We start from the raw sequence: 16318 nt of genomic DNA, 5'->3' as shown, positions 1-16318 counted from the left end.
TTAATTACACATGTAACTACATATATGTATTTTTAAAAATATAAGCACAATGTAAAAACATGTACGTACACAATAAGTGCATTGTATCAAATTATTAATTTAAATGTAAGTACATAGTAGTTAAGGCCACCTAATATAAAGTGGGACCCAAGTTTTAAATCACACACTTTCAAAGTGGTCTCAAGCTTTTGGACACCATTTACTGTTTTTTTGTTGCCAAATTCAAAATCAGAAGAAAAATGAGAGAGAACATTGTTACCAATTTCTCCCCACTTGAGGATCTTTAGCCTCTTGGGTCTCAGGACTGATCTCAGATGTTTACTTCCTGTGCAGGCTCCCCTGCTAAATCTGTCTTTACAAGCTGCCTTCACTGAGAGTGAGAGTTGTGCTGCGTCTCCCCTCCAGGGCCCACACTGCAGACGGTGTGAAGAGGATCTGTCTGAGCGGAGAGAAGCTTTTACACCAGCCGTACCATTCTGTCTCTCAGTCTACCCCCTGCTTTCTCATTCAGCTCGCTCTCTATCACTTTGTCTCTCACCGTCTCAGTCCACCTCCCTCTTCTCATTCGTCTCTCTCTCTCTTCTTTTCTCACTCTCTCCCACTTTGTCTCTCGCTGTCTAAAATCATTTCCCTCTCCTCATTCAAGCCTTTCTCACTCTATCTTTTGCAATCTGCCTCACACTGTCAAAATCGGCCTCGCTCTCCCACTCTTTCACCCCCTCTGTCTCTCACTGTCTAAATCACAGTCCCTTAAGGAACACTGAAGCTTCTCTCATTGCACTAATCACTCCGTGACTTTTTCTGTTTTTCCTATTTCCACCTTTTTCCTCTCTGCCGTAACATTTTCAAAACAGACACAACATGCTTCATAAAATATTTAGCTATAGGTGATCCTTCAAAGACCGGCATTTTCATGTCACCTTATTTTTATCGAAACTGAAAGATTTGAACTTTTTCTCTGCTTTTTATTTTACGAAGGTCACATTAAAACAGTCTTGGAAAATTTCCTTCATTCTTTGAAAAGTAGCTTAAAATAAACAGCTTTTTTTGTTTTTAAAAAAACAAAAACAAAAGTACAAAAAAAAAAGTTTTATAAAAAAAAAGTACAGTTTTATATTTATTTAATTAATATATTATTAATATTATATTAATATAAAGCAACAATCTTTTAATCCTAAAACATGAAAATCCATAAAAATATGCATTACTATTTTCTAATAACATTAAAATAAATAAATTAACAATAACATTAAAATAAATAAATTCAAATTTTATTAATAATTAACAAATTTAAATAAACTATATATCGAAATTGTTTAATAAAATTAGCAATAATAATGGTTGAACTTTAATAAAACAAATTTTAATAAATATTGTGATTGTGAATCTGTAAAAATATAATTTTTTACACAAAAAGGATTGTAATTACTGCTGTCAACTGTCCTTGGTTACTAAGAATAACAGTGTTAGTTAAGCATATTTGATATGAAATATGACATGATAAAGAAAAATTAAAGATATAGAATATTTTATTGCTTGTCATATCCAGTCATGCTGTGATTTTGTAAAATTAACTGAACAAAATGTAAAAAATATCATAGAATGTAGGATACATAAAATGCTAGCTATTAAAATTATTCTTAGCATTACAATATTTAAATACAAATTTATTAAAATACAAAAATGTGATTTCCACCACAGAAGGTAAATACATAACTTGAAATTTGTAGGTTCAGAAAAATGGACAATTTTCCTATGATACATGTACATCCACTGCAGAACATTGCTAGAGGACAAACTGTGTGTGTGTGTGTGTGTGTGTGTGTGTGTGTGTGTGTGTGTGTTTTAATAGTATATTTTAAGAAATATGTGCATGTTAGCATGTTAAAGAAACTTCTTTGACATCTGGTAAAGCTGAAAGACAAATGATCACTCATCACAGGCAGATGCCAGACACACACGTGTACAATCAATCATCAAAATAAATATTTCTGAAATGGCAATTATAGCTTCTACTGAAGAGGTCAAGCTGAAAGAGATATCATGCTGCAAAGAAACTTTTACAGAAGAACTGCAGCGAAAATATCCACTTGAAACATGTATATCAGGGTAGACGTGGTAATAATTTAGACAGGTTACGTGTTTTCAGTTGAGCATTAAATCAAAGCCTTCATTCATTCATGAGTAATTAACAACAAGTGTAGCGCAACCCCGTTCATTAGAGGAGCTCAGGGAGTTGATTCCACATATAGAACAGTGGCTACGTTTGTGTGTGTGCGTGAGTCTGTGTGTCCACACTCATCCATTGCACTAGTAAAGTGGCGGAAAATCCCAGCATCTGAAGCATGGTGCGTTAGTGACAGAACTCTAGAGCGTATAATTTCTTTTCCACGATGCAGACCTTCTGAATGCTCATCGGGAAATACACAATGGACACGACCAGCCAACGCTAACCGCAATTACAGCTAATAAAACGCAACAGATCGCAGCTGAATGCCTGGCTGAGGACTCAGTTATGTGAAGATGTACAGTACAAGTACAGAGCCTCTGAGTCAAGTATGAGATGATATTGTGGAAAAAAGGCTAATTTGCCGTCTCTGCTGTTTTGAATCTGCATGCTGTTTTCACACTCTGTGCTGATTTTGAAGATAAGACAGATGTCAAATATCACAATGTAACACAGGTAGTGATATATCTTTTCTTCTATATTGCGATGCATGTCTGAATAAAATGAATTATAGAAAAGAAAAAAAAAATTCAGAAAGGTAAAAATTATACGGTAAAAAAAAAAAAAAAAAAAAAAAATTAAGCATATACATGGAAGAATCATTGAATCGTTCATCAATAGTCTGCATTTAGAAAATAGATATAGCTCATTTCCATTTCAATCCATTACATTACACATTTTATGTAATATAATCAGACTACTTTTTGATTACTTTTAGCCTAACTCAATTATTACTATCAAGGTTTCCCAAATTAATATCAAGGTTTCTCAAACTGGGGTTTGTGAAGGAAAGGAACTAAAATAACTTGTAACTTGTAATATTGTAACCACAACTTGACATTTATGAGAAAAAATGTAGGCAGAACTTGATTTTATCCATTAAAAATGTAGAAATATTACAAAAGGCAAGCATTTTTTCTCTTTGGAATAACATGCACACGCATTAAGAAACGGGATAAATTTTAATATCATGTTGACAAAAAATTGTAATATGCTTGAAAAGAAGCTTCAAATTCTAATTGTACATAATTACCCAATTTACCTAAATAATTCTATTTTTAACTAAATGTTTAAAGAATATAATTCTATGAATGACAGGAGTGTAAATTCTATGGAAATCTTCAAAATTCTCTTCGGAATTCAACAGGTGCAGATTCTGTGTGAGACTATATTACAGCATGACCAAGAGTCTATTAACTAAACTTATTCCCTCCTTTTCATTGTTCACTCTTTATTTCTCTGTCTACCTATCTGTCTATCTCTACCTCTCCGCATTGCATCCAAAGTTCTCTTACACGTACTAACACTCATTACACACTCACACACACCGCTTTCTGCAGCTCCTGAATATTGTATGCTCTCTCACTGACTTTCATGTTTCAGCATTGTGTGCATCATTTATACCAGACCAATTAACATCCCCCTTAAACCTTGTGCCGCTTCAGCAAAGGCTGAATCTCATTTGGTATTCTCTTTCATTTCTGCTGTTGGTACAGAGGATAACGCCCAACTATCAATGGCCACACACTACATCCTCTCTTCCCAAAGTGTACTTCATAAACAACTTTGAAAGAGCTGCTGTAATCCTGGCTTAAATATTCTAAAAAAGTAGTATTTTCTACTCCTGTTCAGAGTAGAAACTCCTGTTCTTAATCCCTGGGTTTGAGTCAATACTTTAAACCAGATCATCTTCAATCTCCTTAATAGCAACTTTTATTTTTAAGAAAAAAAACACACCACTTCAAACTTTCATGCTGTAAAAAGATTTGATGACACTAATTTTAAGGAAGAAAAAAAGTTAAAATATCAGATCCAGCCAAACAACTGCTTCTGAGAACCATTTATAAGGTAACAAGTTTTTGTATTATACTGTAATCACCAGAAAAACTGCCACAGAAACATGAATCCTATCTCCTTCAAGCCAGACTACAACTATTTGTTCAGTTCGCAGCAGATTTTCACATGTATGACTCTGAAGACATTATTTTATGTCTGATCCTGATTTCCACACCTGTGCAGATTTTAAGTTCAATGATATTTTGAATACTTGCTTTTGTCATTAAAACCTAAGCTTTTGGCATTTGACCGCTTTTGTTATTTTAACAAGTGCATTAAAACTGATACACACTTATACATATACATATACATATACATATACATATATATACACATCTACATATATAAATACACACACACATATATATATATATACACACACACACATATACACACACACGTATCATTTGAAAAACATTCTTATTTTTTTTGTGAAAAAAATGTACGTAATGGAAAGATTTTATTGCTATTTTTAAACTCAGCATCATCAGTTAAATGATATTAGGTCTTTTTTGCAAATTACAATTTTTTTTTTCAAGATGCGGGGCTGTGTTATAGAGCTTTTATGGTTTCCATATATTAAAAAGTGACAAAAAGCCACGTTTGCCTACCTGGTCCCAGTCTATGCTTCTGAAGAATGTATGAGACTTGATGTCTGTGAATCCGGTCTGAACTTGGCATCCCAGCCTCTCTTTTGGGTCCTAAACAGAACACACACTCTATTAATAACACACCTAACAAAAGCCAGATCTGGTGTAGAGAATTTTGAAAATATGGAACTTATTCAATTCATGTACTCTCTATTTCAGGAGAATGGAGTTTAACACATTCACTCTAACATATGTTGCTGACGTTATCTTGTGCCCTGAAACGTTAGATGAGGGTTCAGGGGTCTGGAAATGACTGGCTGAGCTGATCTACACTCATTTAATCCCAATGAATCAGGCAGTGGCTAAGAGGGCTGATAACACTGATTATAGGCTGCTGTTGAGTTTGAGGAACCCCAGAGCTTCAATAAATGCAATTTGTCTCGACGATTAAAGGAAAACACTTCATTATTCACAGATTTAATCAAGCCGACACACAAAGGGGCACACGAAAATAAGCATGCACAGACTCAAGAGATCGGTTTCATCTGGAGGATGATGACCCTCCTTATTATAGCACATATATTTGTTCAATCAGAGGCAAACTGTGTGCACATTTATGGAGAGTTAAGACCTTCATTTATAAACCTCAGTGTGCAATATTCATAAATTATGACGTTTTTTCCTCCCTCAGAGCATATTTGTTTCTCATCCATCTTGTTTGTGTAATGGAGCGCAACGGTGATCAAGGTTTCAGAGGACAAAGAATAAACTACGCATTACGTAAAGAATAATGCATGTTGTAATTGAAACAGTCTGGGTTTGCTTACAACAAAATACAACTACTGTTATAAAACTTGTTATGCAACAAAATACAACTCTTTTACAGTTGTTATTATAAAGGAATGTTATTGGATAATAATACATTAAAATATATTTTAATGTATATTTTAATATATAATTATCCAATAACAATAGTATATATACACACATACATATACAAAATTAAAATAGAATTTTTAAATATAAAATAGAGGGGTGTAACGGTACGGTTCAGTGCGCATGTGTGCCGAACAAATACAGCATTGTTTTAACCAATGCACAAGTGGAATTTCATTGGAAACTTGCAGTTTTGTGTTACTTTTGATAAGAAACAAAGTATCATCTTTCAAATTATGTACATTTTTTCCAGGAAATTCAAACAATAAATGCCGTTTTGGCGCTCTTTGATAGTGTGACAGATCGCTGTATAAACACCTCAGTTCAAACTGCAGCACGGAGCGCGAGCGAGATCATTCCTTCCTCATTCCTTAACGTGAAATAAACATGAATGAACATCTCATGCCTCATGTAATAACTCAATCAGTGTTTCAACCGCAGAAAGACATCAAAACAAATCACATAGCATTTCACTTACCTCAGGCAAGTCATCAGTGTTTGCAGCTCGTTAGTTCGCAAGAGAAATGAAGTCTAGAGAAGATCATTTTGCGAAATATTAGACTATATACTTATTATATTTTACTTAACCTGTTAGTGATGTCTTAATTAATGTATGCTCAAATAAATCTGTAAATGAATATATTTCAACAACAAATAGAAATTGTATAATTTAGCAGTTTAAAAACTGCATTATATGCAACTTGCATGTTTGCATACTTTTTTTTTAGTTGAAGGTTGATTATTATATTTAAAAAATAAATAGTAATTGAATTTAAGTTTGAGCTCTGTTGTTAATTGCAAGCTTATAGTAATGTAAAATAGTTCCCTATAGTTTAGAGCAGGGGTCGGGAACCTTTTTTTAGAGCCTTTTTTTTCTTTTTTGGTTAAAGGGGTGGTTTACTGCTTTTTTTCTTTGCTTGATTGTGTTTATGGGGTGCAATATAACATGTCTTTGTGTTTCGTTTGTTAAAAAACGCCTTATTTTTCATATATTTCACCTTTATTGTAAGCCGCTTTCTCCTCTGTCATTTGAACGACCGGCTGACTTCCTGATTCTCTGAAACCACTCCCTCAGAAACAGGCGATGGGCTCAGATTGGTTAGTTGGGCCGGTGTGTTGTGATTGGCTAAACTGCGTACTGCACATTGTCCGGAAACTTCACGCCCATTACCTTCACGGGCGACCGCTGCATGTGCTCTGGTCAAATGTAAATAATGGTGTCAATATTGCCGTATCAGTTTGACCCAGAATCAGACCCAGAAAGCGGTAATGAAGAGAGTCAAGCAGATCTTCCGCAAGCACGGCTCTTACAAGCGTTTCTGAATGGAAGTTTGCTGTTGTGATTACATATCAATTTTTGAAGTTTGTACACGTTTGTCTTATACACACAAAATAGCATCGAACTAACTGGCCACTATAACCAAACAGCGTTGGCTTGTGTTTACATTCTTGATCAAATCGAAAAATTACGTCATAAAGTATACATGTAAAATACATTTACAAAATTAGTACATAATTACAAATTCGGGTCCAAAATGTTTGTACGCGCTTGTCAAAGACACACGAAATAGCATTTAACTAACTGGCTAAAGCCAGCGTTGGCATTTGTTTACGTCCTTGATAAAACTAAAACATTACGTCTGAAATTATGCATGCAAATACATTTAAAATTATGAAATCTTACTTACAGGTTGTGGCCCAACAACTGCTGCCTCTGGTTTTAAAGTTGTAACTGCTCCATGTTTTAGTAATAGTTTCTGTGTGAATCCGGCATTGAACTCGTGTAGATTCTGGAAGCTGTCTTCCGTAAAATGCGCAGCACAGAGAGCTAAATTATTGTAATTGTCAGGAACATAATCAAACATAAATTTTAACCATTGTTGACGAACTACAGCGTCCGTAGGAAGCCCGAACACAGAAGACCTGACAGCTGGGTGAAAATAACACCGTTTCGACGGCATGGCTACAACTCTCCACTATAACTCTTCCTCTTCGACAAAGCCGCAGAACATGGCCTTGCCCCCTTTTTTGCATGTTCCGGAGGGAGGGGTTTGATGGGTTTTTTACGTATGCAACCCGGGAAGTATCTCGTTGTAGTCCCATAGGAGTCGTTTTGTAGGCATTAAACTTCCTGACTTTTAAAGGCGATATCTCCGCTTCGTTGAACTTTCAGCGCCTCAACTTTGCAGATACTGTTCATGCACCAACAGCAACATTACACACTATTTAAAATGAAAAAAGTGAAATCGCAGTAAACCACCCCTTTACTGCATTTTTCCAAACGAACCAAAGTAATAAAATTTTTAAAATTATATATATATATATATATATATATATATATATATATATATTTATTTATTTATTTATTTATTTGTGTGTGTGTGTGTGTGTGTGTGTTTTCAATAACGTTTTAATAATAGTGACTTTATTAGGACCATGGAAACTAAAATACACAAATAAGCAAAAAAATCGTCAAAAAGGGCTTTTACTGTGAGGTTGATTTACAACATGAGAGGGATGAATTCTCTTCAGAGTTCTCTCTCTCTCTGCGCACGCGTGTGTGTGTGTGTGTGTAAGAGACTGGGTGAGTGCTTATGTCGACCGTATTAAAGTGAATACACACCAGTGCAGGCATTTTGACACTGTGTTTTTAGGCACGCCCCCGAAGAAAAAGTCTACTATGCTGGTCCGTGTTCCACTCGGACCGTAACGCAGAAAACATCCAGTCAGAAGCGGATTGAGTTCTGTTTCGCGGCTTTGAGTTTTTAATACTGTCTGTCTTTTTAATATCATTTTTAATATCCCACTCTTTACTGTCTCATTCATTCACGTTCCTTTATTAATAACGCTAACAGTTCACCCGCTGAAAGCTGCGCGGCAAAATGTTTCAAAGTATAAAATATATATATAAAAAAGTATATGTTTCAGTCCTGTCACTTTTTTACATACTTTTACACTTTTTCTGCTGTTCAAAAAATCTTCTTTTCGCTATTACCACAAAGCTACGAATCTGAGAGCAGGAGCTGTACGTTACCATAGAAACGCCAATGGTTTTCTCTCGCGAACAGCTCTGAACACGCACTTTAGCCGGTACAGAAAATGTATTATTATTTTATATGTATATGTAGAGCTTATGTAGGCTCTACAACAAAGGAATTGCTGATTCTCTAGTGATGTCTAATTTTTGTAATAGATCATTTGTTGGTAAAGGGTGAGAGATCTGGCGAGCCGTAGGTTCCCGACCTCTGGTTTATAGCATAAACTGAGGTAGATTTTTATTCCTAAATTTTTTTTAATTATAATTTAATTTAATTTATTTAAAGAAAGAGGAATTTGTTCAGTAAACCACTGTTTAATAAAAAAAAAAAAAATTATATATATATATATATATATATATATATATATATATATATATATATATATATATATATATATATATATATATATAAAAGCAATTTTATATTTAATTTTTCCCCTGCTGTACCGAAACCATACCGAACCGTGACGTCAAAACTGAGGTACGTACCGAACCATTACACCCCTAACATATACTGTACATATTTAGCTAAAATAAATAATAGCAACACTGAAACATCAAATGACTAGTCCTATCGCCATAGCTGACATTAGCTAATTTTACCTGCCTCTAGCCTGCAAAAACTAACTGCTGTGTAGATTACCGTGAATCATGTTTCCATGGTAACAGAGACTTATTTGATTGGTGCATTTCATTTCAGGGTTGTGGGTAGTAGAAATTCATTGAGTTCAGCACATAAAAACTTTTTTTTTTTTTCAAACAAAGTGAAATTCACAGTCTTACAGTACGGTTTTAATAGAAGCATGACCTTGAAGATGGTATGACTGTTTTAACATGTTTTTCCAGAACCCTTTTATTAAAGCATTCAGGGTATTGGGAAACCCTTAACCTTGGTGTGCTACATGAACTACTATTGATATACAGCAACACTAGTCTATACAACAGCTTTTTACTTTTTAACTCTTTACAGTTTCGTTTTTGTCCACTTTTTCTTGTCTTCTTGCATTTTGCAAAAACACGACAGTTGTATCGTACTCTGCAGCGTTCATTCACGTACCAAGTACACCCTGTTCTCACCTTGTTCAGAAAGCCTTTCAGCACACTCGCAGCCTTAACAGACAATGACCTGGGAATCCGTATCGGCTTCTCCAAAATGACTGAAAGAGAAAGGGGAAAAAAGGAAGACAGAGGATAAAAGCGTATGAGTCATTCTTGCAGAGTATGGCCGTCGTGTTGTGCGGCGGTGTTTGAGAGAGACAGGCTTTAACCCACACGCACAAAATCTCTCGCTCGTACACCCACGCACTACAGACGCCTGAATAAACCCATCAATATTCAATCAAAGACTCAAAAGATTCCTCCCCGCTCCGTGTTTATTTCTGTAAATTCATAAAATTCTGTCGCGGTGTTAAGTGGATTTAAAACACCCCACAAAAAGTAAAAAAAACGTGTCTTTTTAATACGTCTCATCCCTGCATTTTCAGATTTCTTTTACAGTTGCGCATCTTGGGCGACCGTCCAGAAGCAAAGCCTGTTAAATTTCATCTCTCTCAAAGACGGAGTGCAGACGAGCGTTTATCTTTCCCCTCTCCGAATGCCACATCCCCTGTTTGTTTTCTTTTCCGAATGAAAAGCTAAAGGGATTTAGGGCTTGCTGGGGCTCTGCCCTGCTGCTGTGACGCGGTTTGGACGGCGGCCCGAAAGCGGCTAAAGTGTTGGCTCGGCGGTGGCAGCATCTGCCCTGCTCCTGGGTGGGCGGCGGAGCGCCGGCAGGGGGAGGCCGTGTAGGGCCGGGGGGAGGTTGGACTGGGACAGCGCTGCAGCATATGGACGAACTGAGGTTTGGATGGGGGGAACGGAGTTCCGGTTGTGGAGAGAGATCCAGGTTCATGTCGTGTGTGTCTGTATGAATGAGAGTGATCCAGGAGCACGCTGCCCTCTCGGCTGGAGCACCAGAGAACAGACAGGGAAGCAGATGACCACACAGTCTCTGCTCTGGAGATGGACGGGAGGTGAGGAAAGGGGGGATGAAAGAATGTCTCATAAAGGAATGACTAAAAAATGCCAAGAAGGGCTCACGAATATTAAATAATATATATATATATATATATATATATATATATATATATATATATATATATATGTATGTATGTGTGTGTGTGTGTATATACATATACATATATATATATATATACACACACACACAACAGAATACTTAACTAACATTCAAAGGTTTTTTTTTTTTAATATATTTATGCTTCTATTCAGCAAAGATGCATTAAATTGATCAAAAGTGACAGTAAGACAATTTGTTACAAAAAAATTGGAAAATAATTACAATTACTTTCTTTTTTGATTTAGCAAAAGATCCTTAAAAAAAATAATTTTCACAAAAATATTAAGCAGCACAATTTTTATTTTAACACTGATAATAAGAAGAAATGATACTTGAGCATCAAATCAGCATATTAGAATGATTTCTGAAGGATCACGTGACTGAAGACATTAGTAATGGCCACTAAAAAAAATCAGCTGTGTCATCACAGGAATAGATTGCATTTTAAAATATATCAATATACTATTATTTATTATATTATTTTAAAAATACATTTAACAAAAAAAACTGTTATTTCAAATCGTAATGATATTTCACAATAGTACTATTTACTGTACTTTTGATTAAATAAATGCTGCATGCAAATAAAAAAAAATAAAAAAATGAATGTATTGCTATGAGAAATGTGTGCGCAAAGTTACTGAACCATAACCAGTGTAGATCATAAAATTGTATTTCATACAACATGTCAAGAGTGTTAACTCTGCAATAAACCATATAAACATTTATATTAGAGCATATACTGTAAATGTGCTCTAATAAGAGCACATATCCAAGTCATAATATCACTGCTTTAATACCTTGAATAGTCATAATGCCATGAATAATTTTCACATAAAGGAAACGTTAATTCATTTTAAGTAATTATAATGCAGGCATGTTCTAATTATTTAAAATAAACCGTATTCTTTAATTAATTAAAGATAAATATTAACCTTCAACTAGATATCCTAATGAAATCATGTTCAGAACACATGAAGTCTTTCAGTTCAGTCATAAATGTTTTAATTAATGAAATCAAACTTGTGTGACTGCACAAAAGACTGACAGAAACAAATTTCATTCATGTTTTTAACTTTTATCCAACAAATTAGAGATAAAACTAAAAAGTGAATCTTTTTTGTGAAGATTATTTAAGAGAAAATATTAACACAAAACAAATTATGTTTGTTTTTTTAATCGCAAGAATTCTTGACCGTTTTTTTTGTCAACAATGAAGACGAGATGAAAAAAAATTTTTAATTAAACAATTTAAATTAAATTACACTGTTAACAAAATTTTGTACAATTATCATAATTTTGTCAAAATAACAATTTTGATAAGTGATAGGCCATCACAAGTTAAAAAAATAAATAAATAATATATATATCAGTCAGAAGGACTGCATCACTGTAAAAAAATTTGAGTATGTTCAAAATTAACACCTGACAAGTGCCAAATGCAAGTAAAAATGGCTTTGGCAACTGAGTAAAACTCACAGTGGACAGTAACTTCATTAGGAACTTAAATACATAGTACATAGTTCCAGTCGAATTCACAAGAACTCACCCTGGAAGAGATATTCCTCTGTGTTCATATCAGGATTGTCAGTGATGATGTCAAATGGAGATCGGCCTGCCATCATTTCAAACATGAGGACGCCCAGAGCCCACCAGTCTACACTGAACCCTGAGAGAGACAGAGATAGCCAAAAAAGTGTGAGTGTGTGTGTTCAATCTTTATCAGTGTGATTGACTTAACAGTTCTTAACAAATACAAAAAAAAATCTATATTTTATTATTCTTTCAGTAACTTTAATGACTTAGTCTTACTGGTTTTAATTTGAATTCCTAAAATATAATTATATTACACTGGGCTCTGCTTAACTCAGGATTATACAGTACTGATAGCGAGAATTCATGCAGTCACACCAACCGTAATCCTCTCCCCTCAGGATCTCTGGGGCGATGTAGTTGGGCGTCCCACAGAATGTGCTGGTGGTGTCACCTGGTCTGATTCCCTCCTGTAACAATTTAAAAAACCTGTTATGAGTTCTACCCTGTGTTATGTTTTTTACTTAATCAGAGATACTTCTAACACTATTTCTATTAGCAATAGGTTTTACCTTGCACATGCCATAGTCTGTAATTTTGATATGGCCATCCTGGTCCAATAGTACATTGTCCAGTTTTAAATCCCGGTAAATAATGCCTTTCTCATGCAGAAAATTAAGAGCGATGCAAATTTCAGCAGCATAAAATCTGCAGGAAACAGGAAAAAAGACGTCATTGGTAAGATTCATTATCAAACATACAGATGAGGAATAACTGAAGATGAATTGATGAATTACACATTTAACACAAATATGCTACCATTCAAACATTTAGGGTCAGTAAGATTTTATAAGTTTTATGAAATAAGTCTCACCGAAGCTCTATTTATTTGATGAAAAATACAGCAAAACATTGTTATATTGTGAAAGATTATTATCATTTAAAACAGCTGTTCTATGTTAATATATTTCAATTTATTTCTGTGATGGTAAATGAATTTTCAGCAGCCATTACTCCAGTCTTCAGGGTCACACGATCCTTCAAAATCAACCGATTTGGTGCTCAAAAAATATTTTGTATTATTTTCAATGTTAAAACAGTTGTGCTGGATAATGTTTAAAATGTACAAACATTTATTAAAAATAGAAATAATTTATAAAATTATAAATTTAATTATAAATTTAATCACTTTTGATTAATTTAACGTGTCCATGCAGAAAAAAAAAAATTGTTATCTACATTTTGACACCATGGGCCCTATTTTAATGATCTAAGCGCATGGTCTAAAGCGCATGGCGCAGGTGCACTTAGGGCGTGTCCGAATCCACTTTTGCTAGTTTAACGACGGGAAAAACGGTCAGCACACCCGGCGCATGGTCTAAAAGGGTTATCCCTATTCTCTTAATGAATAATGGGTGTGTTTTTGGGCATAACGTGCAATAAACCTCAAAGTCTCATCTCCCATTCCCTTTAAGAGCGAGTTTGGCGGATTCGCTATTTAAACGGCGGAATTGTAAGGCGCAAAGACTGAACGCATCTCCAGAGAGGAAACGGATCTGCTCATGCGAGAGCAAATAGGTACGCTAATTCTGATACACGCAATGACTATCCATTATGACATGTAGGCATTTTTTATATTGCCATTATGTCCCAATGTGCCTACTTATACTACGCCCTTAAAGTATGTACTCGTTTGGTGAAGAAAAAGTACACACTTTTAAGTGTGTAGTAAACTTCGCTTGTCAATACATACATAAAACACGTGCATATACACCTATATATTACTCACATATACATGTATACTATTGGATGTTCAATATATATATATATGAAATACATGTGCACACTAATATGAAATCCATACCAATACATCTTATGTTAGTAATGAAATGCATATACACTTGTGAATAACTTGCATATACATACACCTATAGACACTCGCTTATACGTATAAACTCGATCCATGCATATACACCTACAACACCACACGCACATACATATGAACTCGCTGCATGCAGACACACCTATGCATAATCCTAACCCCTCCCCCGCACCTAACCCTAAACCTACCAATACTAGGGGGGTAGTAATCTGGCGGGGGTCAGAATTTGGCACAACACTGGCATCTGGAGATGCCACTGTAGATGCCACGGTCTGTCTCTGGCATGTGCCCCAGCAGCCATGGACTTTCTTCGCTGGCCAATTACACAATTCGATGTAATACTTTTTATTTTAAAAACTATATTTCAACAAAATATAAAGCATTTATCATAAACTTTATTTTTATGTTTGATACGCGCTCTCTCCACTGTGGATAAACGCGCTTGCTTTCTGAAAACACCGGTTAGCTTGCAGTTTAGTGATCTCCACTTCAATACTCTATTATCAGAAAAGTGTAATTTATCAAGTGTTCATTTATGAGAGAGAGAGAGAGAGAGAGAGAGAGAGAAAGAGAGAGAGAGAGAGAGAGAAAGAGAGGAGAGAGATAGGCTGTGTATGCATGTATGAATTACCACTATTTTGCCGCGTTTCTCTATTAACAGTGAAGCTGTGGCTTTAATTCCTTTAGAAACAATGATGTTACTAGCTCCTTGTTGAGAAAGATAATGTAGCTCTTAAGTGATTTTTTTGCGGGGCAACCAATCAAAATAAAGCATTTAACTATTGAGGTACTGTATAATAATCTGTCCTAACCATTAGCGATGTGACGAGTGTCCAGTTACAAGCAATTAGATGAAATTAGCATTGTACACTAACAAAAACAGTGAAATGGCGTGATACAAACAGACCCAATCAGAACTTTTTAAGTTTAGTGTTCAGTTAAGAGGAGTGGAATTGTGGACCAATGAGATTTCACAGTGGGCTACTCAGCACAATGCTGCAATCAAGGAAACCAAGCAATTGTCAATATGCTGAAAATCAATATATGTGTCAAATCAACACAGGACATTAGATAAATATGTATATAAACAATTTTTCCAGATTTCCCCAAGAGGGAGCTGTGCTTCCAACTGTCAGCATTTGCCTTTCTAAAGTTAGAAAAAACAAAGATAAAAAGAAAGAAGGTGTTCAAAGAAGGAAAAATGAACGGTGACATTTCCGATCAGGTTTCACGTCTGGCACTCCGCAGTGTTCGCTTCATGTCGGCACGCAGCAAGGGCTCATGAGACCTTTAGGAGCAACTCATGAATATTTAGGCTCATTAGCCATAATTAGCATGTGTATTTGCATATGTGTGGTGTGCAGGACGCATATTGATGGGGCTGGTCGGGGTGTGCTTGACTCACCTAATTAGCCCGTGTTTGATCTCAGTTTATCAGACGTGTGAACGGGGGCATTATCAGTCGCTGTAACAGGATTCAGTGAGGAGGAGTCATCATCTAACAGACCATCCTGCCTCACAGACAGAGTAATATAGCCTAACAGATGTGTATGAGATCTGCATTCAAATAAAGGTGTGGGTTTGGTTCAAACATTATGATGGACGATTTTAAGTTAATAAAACTACCCAGATGAGTCATGTTTTTTTGAAGACTGGCATCTGTGAAGGTGCCAGAGCACATGCCACGAGCCTGGCACCATAAATGTGGCTTAAAACTTGCGCTCACTAGTAGCAAGTAGCAACACTAATTTATGATTTATGTAAAAATAAATATATAAATAGATTTTACGAAAACATGAAAAATCGTACGAAACAAATTCTTTTTTTTTTCTTCTTTTTTTTTTAAAGAAATAATTTTTTTTATTCAGCAAGGACACATTAAATTGATTAAATTATAACATTATAATGTTACAAAAGATTTCTATTTTAAATAAATGCTGTTCTTTTGAACTTTCTGTTCATCAAAGAACTCTGAACAAAACAAACCACTGTTTTCATAAAGGTAACAACTGTTTTCAACACTGATAATAATAAGAAATGTTTCTTGAACAGCAAATCAGCATATTACAATGATTTCTGAAGGATCGTGTGACACTAAGACTGGAGTAATGATGCTGAAAATTCAGCTTTGCATCACTGGAATAAATAAAAAATTGTAATA

The 16318-nt window shown here is 35.0% G+C and overlaps 1 protein-coding gene across 5 annotated transcripts in view; it reads right to left on the bottom strand.

Moving 5' to 3' along the window:
* Window positions 1-16318, bottom strand: part of prkcz (protein kinase C, zeta) — a 126390-nt gene that overhangs the window by 17851 nt on the left and 92221 nt on the right. For all 5 annotated transcript variants that reach the window (XM_058784613.1, XM_058784617.1, XM_058784616.1 and 2 more), the window contains 5 exons: window positions 12848-12983; window positions 12658-12745; window positions 12292-12411; window positions 9704-9783; window positions 4675-4764 (listed from right to left, as the gene is read on the bottom strand). In XM_058784613.1, the coding sequence (XP_058640596.1) occupies window positions 4675-4764; window positions 9704-9783; window positions 12292-12411; window positions 12658-12745; window positions 12848-12983 (514 nt within the window). The remainder of the gene's footprint in view (window positions 1-4674; window positions 4765-9703; window positions 9784-12291; window positions 12412-12657; window positions 12746-12847; window positions 12984-16318) is intronic.

The sequence above is a fragment of the Onychostoma macrolepis genome, chromosome 08 (genome assembly GCF_012432095.1).
Source record: "Onychostoma macrolepis isolate SWU-2019 chromosome 08, ASM1243209v1, whole genome shotgun sequence".
Lineage (NCBI taxonomy): Eukaryota > Metazoa > Chordata > Actinopteri > Cypriniformes > Cyprinidae > Onychostoma > Onychostoma macrolepis.
The sequence above is the reverse complement of the archived record's forward strand: the minus strand, read 5'-3'. Positions and strand labels throughout refer to the sequence as shown.